General features: G+C 40.9%; 1 protein-coding gene across 3 annotated transcripts in view; it reads left to right on the top strand.

The window, feature by feature from the left end:
- ATP2C1 (ATPase secretory pathway Ca2+ transporting 1) overlaps window positions 1-16,175 on the top strand; it is a 116,216-nt gene that overhangs the window by 83,229 nt on the left and 16,812 nt on the right. For all 3 annotated transcript variants that reach the window (XM_054019728.1, XM_054019730.1, XM_054019729.1), the window contains 8 exons: window positions 998-1,093; window positions 1,187-1,276; window positions 3,528-3,632; window positions 6,575-6,731; window positions 11,012-11,182; window positions 12,284-12,381; window positions 12,902-12,952; window positions 14,087-14,253. In XM_054019728.1, coding sequence (XP_053875703.1) covers window positions 998-1,093; window positions 1,187-1,276; window positions 3,528-3,632; window positions 6,575-6,731; window positions 11,012-11,182; window positions 12,284-12,381; window positions 12,902-12,952; window positions 14,087-14,253 — 935 coding nt within the window. The remainder of the gene's footprint in view (window positions 1-997; window positions 1,094-1,186; window positions 1,277-3,527; window positions 3,633-6,574; window positions 6,732-11,011; window positions 11,183-12,283; window positions 12,382-12,901; window positions 12,953-14,086; window positions 14,254-16,175) is intronic.

Genomic DNA, 16,175 nt, shown 5'->3' with positions numbered 1-16,175 from the left:
GTTCAGACCAGTGGTTCATCTAATTAGATCTCCTTTTTCTGATAGTGACCAGCACCAGATGCTTGTGGAAGGAACTTTAATCCTAAACCTGGACACACAAACCAAATACCCACACTGCTAACCTAAGGGATTATTGTAGGGCCCTTGATTGGGGCCTCTAGGTGCTACTGCAATACAGATATTTAATAAATATAAATTAACTGTCTTCAGAGTCTAATCTCTCCCAGGCCTCATCTGCTTTGCTGTTCTTCAGGGAGCCCACTTCCTGTAGCTACACTTCTGGCTCTCATTGCCTGACCCAGCAGTTGGTATGCATTGTAATCCAATTAACAGCCTTGCTCTCATTCACCATCCCCCCAAAGGCAATCTCTACACTAGAAACCTTACAGTGGCACAGTTGTACCCATGCAGCTGTGCTGTTGTAAGGTCTCCCGTGTAGTTGCTCCGTGCTGCCAGGAGAGAGCTCTCCCATTGGCATAATTAAAACACTCCCAATGAGCGGCGGTAGCTATATCTGCAGGAGAGACTCTCCTTCCGACATAGCACTGTCCACACTTGCACTTCTGTCAATGTAACTTATCTCACAAAAGTGCTAATGTAGATATAGCCTCAGAGACCGCTACTCGCGGGTCCTGAGTAGCAGGAAAACCAATATCCTAAGCTTTTCTTATCGCTGATGAACAGTAAGAATACAGCAGTTGAAGAATACTGAATTAATTCTGAATTTGAATTACAGATTTGGAAGTTGTGGTCTGATATTTATCGAAATATTAAACTGTTCAGATTGAGTTAAATACTCTTTAACTTAAACCCTCTGCATTAGAAGCTGATTAGGAAATGTTGTGTGTGCACCTTTCACTTGGTATAATTGTTCCATTTTTAAATTACTCATATTCCATTATCTGTGTGGGAGATTTTGAATTTATGAAATGAATTTGCAATCTTGCTTTTCAATCTTCCATTTTATGCTGTATTTGGCTGTTTTTGTGTCTTACAGGTTACTGGAGTAGGCTATAACAGGTTTGGAGAAGTCATACTTGATGGTGATGTTATTCATGGGTATAACAACCCCTCTGTTAGCAGAATTGTTGAGGTAAGATCTCAACACAGTAAGCAGTCTATTTTCATTGAATTAGTACAGGAATTGTATATTGCCTTGACCTCTGTTTTATTTGTGTCTTTTTAGGCAGGTTGTGTGTGCAATGATGCCATAATTAGAAACAGCACTCTAATGGGAAAACCAACAGAAGGGGCCTTACTTGCACTTGCTATGAAGGTGTGTACCTAATTCATGGTGGTTTTTCTCCTCATGTCGAACATTAAGTTCATAGGAATGAGTGTTTAACTATAGCACTAATATGTTTTCATTGGGGGAAAAAAAACAAAAACCCTTTCCTCCATATAAAGAATCTTTTATTATGAAAAATTACTGGGCATCCTGACAATTTAGATAATGAATAGGAGATGAAAATGGAACTGAAGTAAAATGATGTTCGGATCTGATTTTTTTGATAACTTGTCTATTTTTTACTTTGAATTTTTGACTGTTTACAGTTTAAAGTTGTCATTTAATTTGGTGCTAACCCATTTGTCAAGTAATCAGCACCTGTTCTGAAGCTGGAGAGGATTAGAAAAGATAAAATAGTGGCACATGAGCAATTGATTATTTACTGGCACTTAAATAGCACCTTTCAGAGTTGCAGCATTTAAAGTGTTGGATACAGGGACTTTCAGTTGAGTAACTTTTGGTTAAACAAGATTTCCTCTGTATGCTGTGACAATGAACTACTAAGACTACTTGGACAGGTGACAGTGAACCCCGGTACCTAATCTTTCTATGACTGGGCGTAGCTTTGTATCTATGTTGTGTAATGCAGTGATGTTCAGTGTTGTTTCCCCCATCTGGGACTCAGAATCCACTCACAGCTTCTTGCAGAGACCCATTTAAAACCCCACACTCTTGTGACTCCACAAGGATTATGGGATTGGTTGTATGAAAACTGGCGGGTGGACTACAACCGCTTCTTGCCATCCCCGCGGTGCACTTTGCTATGGGCAGGGGGAGTGGGGCCATTTTAAGATGTGAACCAAGTAGATTCTAGAGAGTAGTGGGGTTTAGCAGGTAGGTGACACTGCATTATTTTTAATCAGCATATTTTCCCCCAGAGTTGACTGGGGTTGGGGATGGAGTTAGAGTTGCAATCAGGGTTGTGGTAAGAAGAACAGCAGACACATTAAATTTTCCCCCAAGCTTCACTGAGTCCTGGAAGCCACAAATTTTCAGATGAACCTTTTACTGTGGTGGAGATTTTGTTGTGATGCACCTTAAGGTTGCCTCCTGCAATTTGAAAACCACTGATCTTAGGAGAACTCATATCTCCTCAGTAAAACTATTTGAATCTCTGCTGTGGTCTTGCTTTATAATTTTGGGCAAGTCACTTATTGCACTGGTTCTCAAACTTATTTGATCAGGCCCCCCTTCTTTGTGTCTGTAGTCATTCATGCCACCCCCAGGCCCAAGTACATGTACCGCCACCCAACTCTGAAGGCAGGGTGGAGAACAGCAGCTGCTGGCTGGGCACCCAGCTCTGAAGGCAGCGCTGCACCAGCAGCAGCAACACAGAAGTAAGGGTGGGAATGTGAAAAGTGAGATTGGTCAATATATCTTTTCACAGCAGATTTAATGCCACCTTGCAACCTTCTGTACTACTGCTGCTGCCACCCTGAGGCTGACAGCCGGAGCTCCACTGCCTCGGGGGGGGGGGGGGGGAGGAGAGCCCGAGCCTGGGTGGTGGGGCTTCAGCTGTCCTCTTTATTCCCACTTCCCAGGTGTGCACGACCCTTCTACACAAGCCCCAGCCACCTGGGGCTGACAGCCAGAGCTCTTTGTTTTTGTTTTAAAAAAAAAAAAAAAAAAATCTCTACACAGTTCTTGTCTCCTGTGACACATTCCCATGCCTCCCTTGGGAGGCCCACCCCATAATTTGAGAACCGCTGACTTAACATGTCTGCCTCTGTTTCCCAGCAATGCAATAGAGGTAACATCTGCCTATCTCAGTGGTTTGCAAGCTTGAGTCATTATAAAGTGCTTTTTAAAATCTGGAGAAGGGGCTGTAGGATACTAAAGTGTCTGCTCTAGAAGTTGGATATGTTTTAATGAGCAGTGTGCAACAGCAAGATCTGTGTTTGCACCTAGGTATAACTGAGACACTGAGATCTTTGGATGAAAGGCAGAATATTGTATAAGAACAAAGTAGATGTGATTTTGAAAATGTAAAAAAATACTGTTGGTGACTGACACGGAAACATAAAAAGGTGTGGGTTTGCTCATTGGTGTTTATCTATCAAAACTTATATCTAAGCTGGACTGGTGTGACTTGCTTTTAGTTTTAATAGGGAAATAAAAACTGAATGGGTTTATAAATAACTAAGAATGAAAATGAGCCATTTGAACTTGTGACTTGAAAGGCTAGTAGCCTGGCTAACTGAATAAAAATGGTTTTGATATTATTTTACATTTTACACAGATGGGTCTAGATGGACTCCAGCAGGACTATATTAGAAAAGCAGAGTATCCCTTCAGCTCAGAGCAAAAATGGATGGCTGTTAAATGTGTGCACAGGACACAACAGGTAGGCCTTTTCCATGGCTATTTCCTCACTCAGTGATGTTAACTAACTTCCTACAGCACAGGAAATGGTGTACAAGCTATCTCTGTTTAACTTCAGAAGTTGTGTACAGGAAGGGAGTAGCAAGCCATCAGCATAGCGCTACACCTGTGAGTGAAGGAGAAAGTTTGATAGTGAAACTAGTTTAATTTTCTGTCTCTGAAGTGGTGGTTGAAAACCACAGGGAGTTTGTGGAAGTATACAGTGAAATTAAACATTTAAAATTCTAAATTTGAGCTCCTCTGTAGAAATCGCATGAGATTCTGTTAATGTTCTGCTGTTTTCTTGGCAATGTAGTTACATGGCAAGAAGGAATATACCAGTTTAACAGAGAAAGGAATTGCATTATGTGAAATAACCATTTCATTTGGAATAATGGGGGAGATGAACTTTCTCCATAACATATCTGTATGTTTACCTCCTCTTCCTTCCCTCCCTTCTCCTCCCCTCTCCTCCTCCCCCCCCCCCCCAAAAAAAAAAAAAAAGTGTGTGGTAGGTGGAATATTTCGGTGCGAGCGAAAGTAAGAATCGCTGCTAAGTCTGACCAGCATGTGTCATGGAAGGCAATGGATCCTGGATTTATGGAATATCCCTCTAGTGCTTATGGCAAAAAAGTTAGCTTGTTGTTAAAGCTTCAAAATAGCACCAAAAACTCTCTCGTTGTGGAGATGGAAGGTTCTAATTCATGGCCTGTCCACTTTCCATGCTGCACTGCTTCAAATTCTCAGAGCATTAAGTCATCAGCTTTAGGATAGAGTTTGCAGAAGAATTAAGGAGAGTTTAGCAGCCTAGATTGGATTTTTTTTTGTTTTTTTTTTAAATTACCTTGGGAGCCAAGAGGATGAAAGGATTCTCTAGCATATACTGCAGGTAATCTCTTCCCCTACCCTCAGTGTTTTGATGTTCTTAAGTTTGAACCTTTTCACTACTCCCCCTGTTGATCTTTGAAACAAAGGTCAATTGGGGAAAATTACAGTACAAACAACCTGACTACCTACAACAACTTAAAATATCCTGGCTTCACCAAGACCTGAACAATTGTGTAATGTATAGAGGATTTTAACATACAGATATTTCTTTGACCGGGTAGCTGGCCTTCTAATTTAAGGCCTTGGATGTGGGCTCAGGAGATCTCAGGCTACCTCTACACTGCAAATGGGGTTTGTACAATTTGCAGCTTGTACTGATATACCTGTGCTAGCTTTAATCTAGTGAGGCCACAGTGGCATGAGCTGTATGAGCCTGCCTGGCTCCCTGGGTAGGCCACACTGAAGCCTATGCCACCATGTTCTTGCTATTTTTAGCAAACTAGCTAGATTTAAAGCTAGCACAGGTACATGCACCCATGCTGCAAATTATACTCAGTCGCAGTGTAGATATAGTCTGTGTTCTGTTCCAGATTCTGCCACAGGCTTCTTTCTGTACTGCAGTTTCCCATCTGTTTGCCATTAGTGCCAGTCAAAATGTTTTTTGGAAACTAAGTCTCAAATCTGATCTCATTCTTTAAGATTACAAATTTGATGAAAGTAACTGCATAAATCTAATATATTTAGACTTTGTACTACACAACTTGCTGATTAATAATATTGTGTAGTGCGAATTTTTTAGAGTACGCATTAAATGGATCAAGAACGGACATTTCAAAAAGTAGTCCTCAATGGGAATCATCAGTGAATGGGGATGTTTCTGGTTGGAGTTTCACAGAGCTTGGAACTAGACTCGATGCTATTGAACATTTTAATCAATGATCTGAAAGTAAATATAAAATCACTGCTAATAATTTGCAGATGATACAAATGCAAAGTTATAAATCTAGGAATGAGGAATGCAGACTCTATTTACAGACTAGGGGATTGTATTCTGGAAAGCAGTGACTGTGAAAAAGACTTAGGGATCATAGCGGACATACAACTGAACATGAGCTCCCAGTGTGGTACTGTGGCAAAAAGGACTAATGCAATCTTTGGATGTATAAACGGGAGTAGTGAGTAGAAATAGGGAGACTTCACCTGTATATGTGGCATTGGTGAGACTCCTATTGTGTATAGTTCTTGTCCACAATTTAAAGAGGATGTTGAAAAATTCGAGAGGGTGCAGAAATGAGCCACAAAACCTGATTTGAGAGCTGGAGAAAATACCATTCAGTGAGAGACTTACAGATTCTATGAATCTATAAACTGAGGCTTCCTTTCCACCTTTTGTCTTGTCTATTTAGGACAGGTCTATCTACAGACCTATATCAGAATAACTGTTCAGGGATGTGAAAAATCCACACCCCTGAGCGACATAATTACACTGATCTAACCCTCTGTGGAGATAGCCTCTCCCACCAACATAGGTACCATCTCTCGGAGAGGTAGATCAACTACACCAAGGGAGAAACTCTTCGTTAAAGTGCTACCGATGCAGCTGCGCTGCTGTTAAGCTGCCCATGCAGACAAGCCCTACTGCGCTGTACGTGGAGACTAGCCCTACTACACATTAGCTTTTCAGGACATGAACTGTCTAATGTGTATTCACAATGCCTAATAAAATGCCCTAATTTCAAGAGGGCTTTCTAGATGCTACTGTAATACTACTAATTTATAGACACCTCTACCCTGGTATAACACTGTCCTCGAGCCAAAAAATCTTACCGCGTTGTAGGTGAAACGGCATTATATTGAACTTTGATCTGCTGGAGCACGCAGCCCTGTCCCCCCGGAGCGCTGTTTTACCGCGTTATATCTGAATTTGTGTTATATCGTGTCGCATTATATCGGGGTAGAGGTGTATTTTGTATTTAGAATTGCACTGTTACGAAAATAGATTTTTGCTTTAAATTAATGAGTTAACTCTTACATTGCAGAATGTATGATATAGGTTAGACGACTCTAATTACTTGTGTGAATATTTTCTTTCCTTAGGACAAACCAGAGATTTGCTTTATGAAGGGAGCTTATGAACAAGTGATTAGATACTGTACAACATATAACAGCAAGGGGCAGACCCTGCCTCTCACCCAACAACAGAGAGAACAGTATCAGCAAGAGACTATATCTATGGGCTCTGCAGGACTTAGGGGTAAGGCCGCTCTAGTGTACCATCTCTACAGGTTAATAAACCGCTTAAATGTGTTGCTTGACAATTTTGGAGACCTTAAAACTCTAAACTCAACCTTTTCTAGTTTTGTTATGTTCACCAATTTCTTCAAATTAGGACTGGGTGTGAAACTGGCACTTTAGTTTAAGGGTTAAGTAACAACATGACTATCCGTGGATGTTGACATATTGTACCTCAGGTTTCAGTTTCTTCTCCTGTGAGAAGAGATAAGACTCATCACCACTTATCTGTCATCTTTTTCTGCAGGAATTGGTTTATGGGCTTTTGGGGTAATCCCAGGTTCTCCCCTGTTTTCTTTTGTTTCATCTCCTATGATTCGATCTGTGAATATGTGGGTTAGAGAGACCCTTATTTGAGCCACAGGTTTGTGTGTGACACTTGCCCGAACTAGTCAGCATGACTAAATATTGGTCAGAGCGGGTTGCTAGAGTTACTGCTGCAGTCAGTGCTCACAAGGAATGGACACTACTTCTTCGGGTGATGGTTCCTATGTGTATTACTCATGTGGGCACGCATGCACACCATGCACTTAGGTCTGGAATTCCTTCAGTGCAGTGTCTGTTGACCCGCACATGCTCAGTAGCTCTCCACATGCTCCTGACCGAGGGTATAAGAAGCAGCGTCCTCTTCAGTTCTTTCTCACTGTTGCATGGCCCGAGTTGGACTCGTGTCCTCCTTTGCTATTGCAGAACCTGTAAAAATTTAATTGTAAATGTATGTTTTAGCTTAAGAATTCTAGTTAGTATATAGTTTAGTACAGAATAGAATTACTCTTCTTCCTCTTCACCCCCACCCCATAGCTGGGTGAAATTCTTGAATTCCAGGACCCTGGGCATAGTCCTGGAACCAGGAGAACTGTCTCTCCTGCCCTCGATCCTTCTCCATCAGCAACAAGCATCACCGGTGCATGTTCTGTCTGGGTGAGGCACATGTCTCTAAGTGCAGTATGTGTAAATCCTTCCTACCTAGAACTAGAGAGGCCTGAGAGCTCTGACTGAAAGTTCCTGACGGAAGAGGCTATGAGGCCCTGCATGGACCTGGGAGACCCTTCCCATCCCCTGTACATCAGCCTCAGCTGACCAACAGTGCCCCTCCAAGCATGAACCTCCGAGTGGAGCGCTTAACATTGAAGCCCAAGGAGTTGTCACATAGGGCCCCCCATGAGAGTAAGACACTTGCATGAGCATACGGGCAGCCCCCTCAAGCGGACTGTCCAAAAGAAATGCGTTTCCTCCCCGAGCTGGTCCTGATTGGGTGAGATGTGTACAGAACTGGCTCTGCTGAAGACCCCTTTGCGGAAGGGTAAGACATGGAAGAAAAGAGATGTCTGTTCTGATGGAGACTGCAGGGGAGAGTGGAGAGAAACTCATCAGTCCCATCCACGAGTGCAGGTCTGGATTTATCATCAGTACTGCCTGCTTAGCCATTGATCATCCAGCTGTGTCATCAGAACTGGTCCATCAGGAGTATCTATTAGCCTCCAGCATTACTAAGGTCTCTGTACAGCCCAGAGTACGAGAGTTTTATCTTCCTCCCCTACCTGCAGTCTCCACTCTGTTCAGGCCCTGCCCTCCTGAGAGACGTCCTTACCCTGGAGGAGGAACTGATACCACTGTCTCAAAGGCCCCATCTCCACCCATGGAGCTGGAGAGCCTCCATATCCATGGTACCACTGTTACAAACGGAACCATCCTCTGACTTGGAGGAATAGGAGGAGATGGCTGCACCAGTATTTCCGTGAAGGCACAGGAGTCCTGGCAGACAGGTGAGACTTTACTATTCCTCAAGCTATGACCCAACCAGGGACAACTAGTATCAAATCCTGTGGGGGCTACTGTGACCGATAGATCTACAAATCCCAGTACAGGAGGTCCAGGACCCTCACCATCGACTCCTGGGCATTTTACAACCACAGGTACTGACCAGGTGACTATCCCAATCAAGGAGGCCATATCTGAACTGGCCAGAGCAGTTTGGCAAACACCGGCATCTTGAGCCCCTACACCTTGCTATGTCAAGAGCTTGGCCACACTACCAAAAATCTACTTTTGCAGATAAAGGGTCAAAGAGACTAGATCTCCTGGTTGGGAAGGTTTTCTCTTCTGCAGGCCTCCGATTTTTGTATTGCTAATTGCCAGGCCTTATTAGCAACATATGATTTTAACACCGGGTTTGCGGACTTTAAAGACAAGCTGCCCATGGAAGACCGAGCCCATTTCCAGTCCTTTCTGGACGAAGGAAGATTGATCTCAAAGATGGCTCCCCAGATTGTGGGAGATGCCGCAGATACAACATCCAGATCTTTAGCCACAGAACTAGTCATGTGAAGGCTTCAATCATTGGACTTCCCTAGAGAGGTCCAAAATACTATGCAAGACCGCCCCTTTGAGTCCAACCTTCTTAATGAAAAGACAGACGAGCCTCTACATTCTGTAAAGGACTCAAAGATCCGCCCTGTGGTACCTGGAGATTTACACCTGTACTTGCCAGCATCACCTATGGAGCTTTTTTAAAAAGTGATGTCACATTAGCTATCCTCCAGTCATCTGGTACAGAAGATGATTTATATGGTAGGTTATATACCACAGTTAGAGGGGGGGGAAATACAGTAGTTCTTCAATTTCACATTTGAGTTCCTTCAGAATTCTTGTGTTAATACCATCTGATCAGGTTGACTTATTACTGTTGAATTTATCAATTTATTCCAAAACCTCTTCTAACACCACCTCAATCTGGAACAGTTCCTCAGATTTGTCACTTAAAAAGAGTGGCTCAGGTTTGGAAGTCTCCCTCACATCCTCAGCTGTGAATATCACAGCAAAGAATTAATTGTTACTGTAATTGGAGGCTCCTAGAGGTGTGTGGTCCCTATCTATATTCCACTATCCACCCTCCCTCCCCTCTGCTTCAGATCCAGTTGGATTGCAGTAGGAGGAGGAACTGGAGAGGTGTTGACGTGCGCTGCCTCTTATAGCCTTGGTTGGGAGCACAAGGAGAGCTACTGAGTATGTGCGGGTGAATGGACCCTACTTTGAAGAAATTCTGGACTCGGGCGCGTGGTGCATATGCATACCCATGTATGGAATACAGATAGGGACCTCACATCTTGAATCTCCAGTACAGTAAGTCAGCTCCATTTCTTCTGTAGGCCTCTAAATTGTCTGAGAAGACATATTTAAATATTGTGGCTGCTTGTTATTTTTAACATTAATGTTGATAAAAAGAAGGGGAGAGGTGTTACACAGGAAACTTGCTGACACTCCATCCATGACAGTCTTTCATTCGCCTTTGCAAAGGGTCATGGACATGGTATACTGACCTTTACTTTGTTTCACGGATTTAGTTTTAGCTTGCTTACAACCTTATTTTTAAAAAATATTTGTGGATTGAAATCACTTACCCTCTTTATATAAGCTGACAATATTTAGCCTCTACTGGTGGGCCAATTTATCCTATATTGGTGCACTTAGCCTCCTATTCATATTAATATTATGAAAAACCGTAATTGTGTGCAATAATCAGATCCTGATATACCTTTCTCTAAACACCCAAAGCAATTATTTTTTCATGTGGTAATGACTTCCAAAGCTGGGAAAGGAGTGTCTGTTCTCTTCCCCCCCCCCCCCCCCCCCAACACTCCTTGGAGAGGCAAGGCACCAAAAAGCAAACCAGAATATATCTAACAGCAGTTCCCATTCAGAGAATTGTGACCCGAGGGTGCTAGCACTATCTCACTTTCTGCTGTAGCCTACCTACTGAATGAGGCCCCTGTCCTGCAAATATTCACATAATACACCTCTACCCCGATATAATGCGACCCAATATAACATGAATTCAGATAAAACGTGGTAAAGCAGTGCTCCGGGGGGGGCAGGGCTGTGCACTCCATGGGTCAAAGCAAGTTTGATATAACGCAGTTTCACCTATAACGCGGTAAGATTTTTTTGGTTCCCGAGGACAGCATTCTATTGAGGTAGAGGTGTAGTTGCATTGATTTCAATGCATAAAGTTATTCATATGTATGAGTGTGTCTTGCAGCATTGGGCCTGCAGTCTGTAAGCACCAATCATCCAGTTTTTTTAAATAAAAATTTATTTGAATTATATCCTTTTTAGAAAATATATAGGGTGTGTGGTTGAAATACTTATTTTGGAAAGGGGGGTCTGTTAATGTACTATGCTGGTTAGTTATTAAATTGTTTAGTTTTAAAAGATTAACTTATTTTTCTTGTCTTCTTAAAGTTCTGACCCTAGCCTCTGGTCCTGAGCTGGGACAGCTTACCTTTTTGGGGCTGGTGGGAATAATTGATCCTCCAAGGACTGGAGTAAAAGAATCTGTCACTACACTTATCATGTCAGGAGTAGCAATAAAAATGATTACCGGAGATTCACAGGAGACTGCAATTGCTATTGGTATGAATACACCTCTTCCTCTCAGTTTGACTTGTCTGATGCCATTAACAATTTTATGTGGTGCAAATAAAAAATAGAAGTAAGATTTTGTGAAATTTACAAATCTTATAGACTCTATTCAGTTTGTATTTTTAGTAGACATAAGATTGTCAAATGTGATGTAACAGGAAAGAGTGTAGTTTAAACTGAGTATCCCTTTAAACTCTATCTGTCTGAAAATTGTTTTTATACCTAAGATTTGCTGTAATCGAGACAATTTTGGTTTAGTTGAGTGTGGTTTTTTTCCCCCTATCTAGCAGTAATGGATGCTCAATCAATTTAAGAGTTCATTTTTATATAGTTTTTCCCTGTCTGTGGGGGGCCTTTCACATAGCAGCAAGGGAGAAACAAACACTTAGGAAAACTGGCCCAGGTTACTCAGAGCAGATATGGTACCAGAAATTATTTCAAACTCTTTTGTATATGTGACTGGATTTCAAGTTGAAAGTGGCTTTTTTGTTTTTTAACTTTGAACAAATTACCTAGTTGACTTCTGTACGTTATTGGTTTACGGAGGAGTTTGTCACAGAGGGGAATTCTTTGTGTGGGCTGATGATGAAGCTTTGTAAAGGGAGTTAAATTAGATTGAAATTTAACTTTTTTGTCTGAGGCTTCTCTTCTCTCTCTTCCCCCCACCCCCCCACGCACACTTTAAAATTCCCATTTTATGACTCCATCCTTTCTCTACCTGTTCACATCCATTTGCTAATTTCCTATTCCTTTTTTGGATTGTAAGCTCTTTGGGACAGGGACTGTCACTTTTTGCTATGTTTGTACAGCACCTAATACAATGGGGCACTGACCTGCTTGAAGCCTCTAAATGTTAATGCAAATATAAACATGTAATCAGAATAGACTTCACGACACATTTGTTATTTCTCAAGAGTTCAGGTAACTACTCCAGTCTACTGATTCAATAATGAGTTATGAAGCTACTGGAGTAAACCTACATGTAGCAAACGTTAAGGCAGAATAGAGGCACAAAATCTAGTATTCCTTATACTAGAAAAACTGGTAGTCTGTTAAATCACTATCTTTTTTTTTTTTTTAATTTCTTTCCAGCTAGTCGCCTTGGGTTCTATTCCAAAAATTCACAGTCCTTCTCAGGAGAAGAAATGGATGCTTTGGATATTCAGCAGCTTTCACAAATAGTACCAAAGGTTAGTATAACACCTCCCTCTTCTATCTCGCCCCTTTTTAGTCTCTTCTTAAGAAAAATTTTCCATGCTTTTAATTTTTAATCAATCCTTGAATTCCCTCTAACAAACCAGTTATTTGCAAAGGATTAACTTGCTTGACTGATGAATAACCTCATTCATTTTGCAATTTTGTCACTTGTGAATGTTCGGTTACTAAAATTAAGAGACAAAATTAACTTGAGGCTCAAACTTGACTCTTCCACAGCGTTTGTTCCAAAATATTGTTTTATTTACAAAAGAATGCCAGCCTACAAAAATGAGGACTGCAACATTCTTAATCTGTGACCTTTATTGAAATATGGCTAACATGTAATCTGATTACTATAAACCTAACTCCCTAAATACTCCTGCTTGAAAGCTAATTATATGGGGATATAGTTTGGCATTCAAAGTATTGTTGTATCATCTAATCTTGCAGTATAAATTTCAGCTCTTAATTTCTCAAGTTTTCAATGTTCATTCTTTGTTCTTCCTTTGATAGATTGCAGTGTTTTACAGAGCCAGTCCCAGACATAAATTGAAAATCATAAAGGTATGTTTCTCCAGAAGTAGAAGTGCAGGATAACTGCTGGAGACCTTATTTTATAATATATTTACTAAAATTGTAGCAGGTTAAGATATGTCAGAATGAAATAGGTTTGAAATGTATTTGGTTGTGAAACAGATTTATTTGAAAAGAAGACAAGTTGGGAAACCTCACAATGCCCAGTAGAGAGACTACATGCAGCTGCTGTTGGACAGCATAACCCTTTCAGGTGCCAGAGGGTCAACTGCGATTCAGGCCTTGGCACTGTACAGCACTGCAACTTGCTGCGCTCAGGGGTGTGAAAACGCCCCTCCCCCCGAGCACAGCGAGTGCAGCGCTGTAAAGCACCAGTGTAATCAGCGCCTGCAGCGCTGCACGCTCGCTCGCGGTGCTGCAAGCTATTCCCCTCGGAGAGGTGGAGTACTTGCAGCGCGGCGAGGGAGTACTTGCAGCGCGGCGAGGGAGTACTTGCAGCGCGGCGAGGGAGTACTTGCAGCGCGGCGAGGGCTGTGAATCCCCAAGTGTAGCCAAGGCCTCAGTGTCACATTGCAGTTGAATTGACTAGGAACTTATGGGAATCCATGTTTCTGCTGCATCCCAAAGCAGAATGAAAAGGCATGAATTTCAAGCCAGTTCTGTGATGATGCTTCAATTCTGAAGCTAAGAAAATGTCTAAAGATATAGAAATATTAGAAGAAGAAAAGTAAATAAAGCGTGACTACAAAGAGATGTTCTCAAGATAACAATTAGCACAAGCAAAAGAACAAAGATAATGAAGAAATCAAACATTAAGCAACAGTTGGAATGTAATTGAGAGAAATATAGGAGAACAATGGTAAATATAAACTCATGGACTTTTTGCTCTTTTTGATGATTTCTTAAATACAACTTGTGAGCAAGTTCACTTCTCTACAAGCATAGGTTTTTAGCTGGGCTTCCTGGGAAGGAGAACAGTAACTTTAGATTGAGGTGTGGTGGCTTTTTTTTTAAAAGAGAAATCACATGTAAGAGCTCACTGAAATGGAATTGTAATACCATTTTTATAATTAGATGACATGATTGTAGATAGACTGTCAGGATAGTGGTGTGGATCAGATTGCTCTGATCATTGCCTTAAACAAATTATTTCCTTTTTTGTAGTCCTTACAAAATAATGGTGCGGTAGTAGCTATGACAGGAGATGGAGTGAATGATGCTGTAGCTCTGAAGGCTGCAGATATTGGAGTGGCAATGGGGCAGACTGGAACAGATGTTTGTAAGGAAGCAGCTGATATGATCTTAGTGGATGATGATTTTCAGACAATAATGTAAGTTTCTGATTTCTGCAAGTATTCAACAAGTCTTAAATAAAGTGTTAGGAAATCACTCCCCCTCCCCCCCCCCCCAACTGTACTTTGCAAAAGGATACTTCCTCCTTGTACATTTAGCTGCAGCTAACTTACAAATTCCTATGCATATCCTAAGAAAATTGATCTTTAGTGCTGATTAGTTTGTACTGCAGTCTAAAAAAACCATTAATGCCTTTTTTCAAACCATTATTTTCATGGGTTCTAAATAAGCTTTTTATATTATCTGGTTGTAGGGGGAGAAGGGAGTCTGTTCTTAGATGCACATTGGTATTAAAACTATTTAAGCCTTTAGGCCTAGTCTACGCTGAACTTTTTCCCCCCTTAACACTTTCTGCTGGTATTAGTGGTGGTAATTGAGTGCAGTGCAGAAAGGACATCCATATGTTAACCGTTGTAATAGGAACTGCTCAGAGCAAGGTTAGACCATGGAGTTGTATATGTTTTAAAAAACAAAGGTGTCTTCTATGTAGTACTATTACGACAACAAGTGGAGCTGGAGTGATGGGAAATTGAAAGAGAAGCCTAGCATAGGCACAGTTAGCTTATATTTAAGCTATGTTTAAACTTTTATGTTCAGATAAATCAAGGTGTACCTGCTGCTGATGCAGTCATTCCTCCTAGAAGGAACAAAAATCTCATAGTAAAAGTTTGTTTTGAAAGCTGCAGCTGACCATTCTAATTTGGGTTACTGTTCATTGTTTTGTAGTCATTCCTACAAAACTTTGTTAGCTGAAAAAACAGCAATGGTATTTTGGCTTAAACCAGAATAAATACAAGATAGATGGATGAGTCTCCAGCCCCATGCAAATTGAGCATGGGGATGTTTGACATCTCCTCTTGAAAGAAATTACTCGAACACATCTATCCTTAATATAGCAGGAGTACACTCCGTTGTACTACATTAGTATTATTTCTGTCATTGCCTGCCAAACTTTACCTTCCAGCTGGCAAAATGAGTTTTCATCCTCCCTATTCCTAGTCTGTACTTCTGATTTCCACCTTCTCACCCACCTTTACCTTTTCTTTAAGATTAAGCTATTTGTAAAACTGAATTTGTTTTTCATTAAGTCTGTGGAAAATAGAGCAGGAGAATTTCAGAAGACTACTCCTGGGCTTTAGCCAACTTTTGCATAAATTATGCACTTCAGCACTTACAAGTGTTTTCATATTCATAGATTCCAAGGCCAGAAGGAACCATTGTGATCATCTGGTCTGATCTCCTGTACAACACAGGCAATCAAACTTTGCCAAAATAGTTCCTAGAGCATCTTTTAGGAAAAGTCCAATATTAAGGATTTTAATCTTGATTTTATTTCCGAGAAGAAAAACAAACTATTGAAATGTCTACAGATAAAAGTATTTGCAGGCATGATCAGCTCCTACTGTGTAACTAATTGATTAATTATCCTTTTTGTGTTTCTGCTTGCTTGTATTCATTAAGATAAGAATAAGGATATTATTGTCTTATTTAGATAAGAGTCCTGGAGTAAAACACAGCCATCTAATCTACAGTATATATTAACTCCTCAACTAGCCTTATAAATTTCAGATAGGTTAACTTGGTTATGCTCTAACCCTTAAATTCTGAAACTAACCCCTCTGAAACTCTTCAAGATGATTATTCCCTAAAGGAATATATTGTGATATAGCTGCATAGCATTGGGAAATTCCAGTTCCTTGTGCAAATGGTTTAAAGGTGGCTCTTCAAGATCTAGTAGTAAGGTCACCTGTAAGTGATCTCTTTTTTTTTTTTTTTTTTTTTAAATTGTATCCTCTTATTTTGAAAGTCAAGTTGTAGTAGAGCTGGAATGAGAAACTTAATATGATTAAATTAGTAATAATAGAAAAGCTGAGTAAGCATGATTATAATTGCCTGAGTG

This window comes from Malaclemys terrapin, chromosome 2 (genome assembly GCF_027887155.1).
Source record: "Malaclemys terrapin pileata isolate rMalTer1 chromosome 2, rMalTer1.hap1, whole genome shotgun sequence".
In the NCBI taxonomy this organism is placed as follows: Eukaryota; Metazoa; Chordata; order Testudines; family Emydidae; genus Malaclemys; species Malaclemys terrapin.
This window is presented reverse-complemented; position numbering and strand designations above follow the sequence as displayed.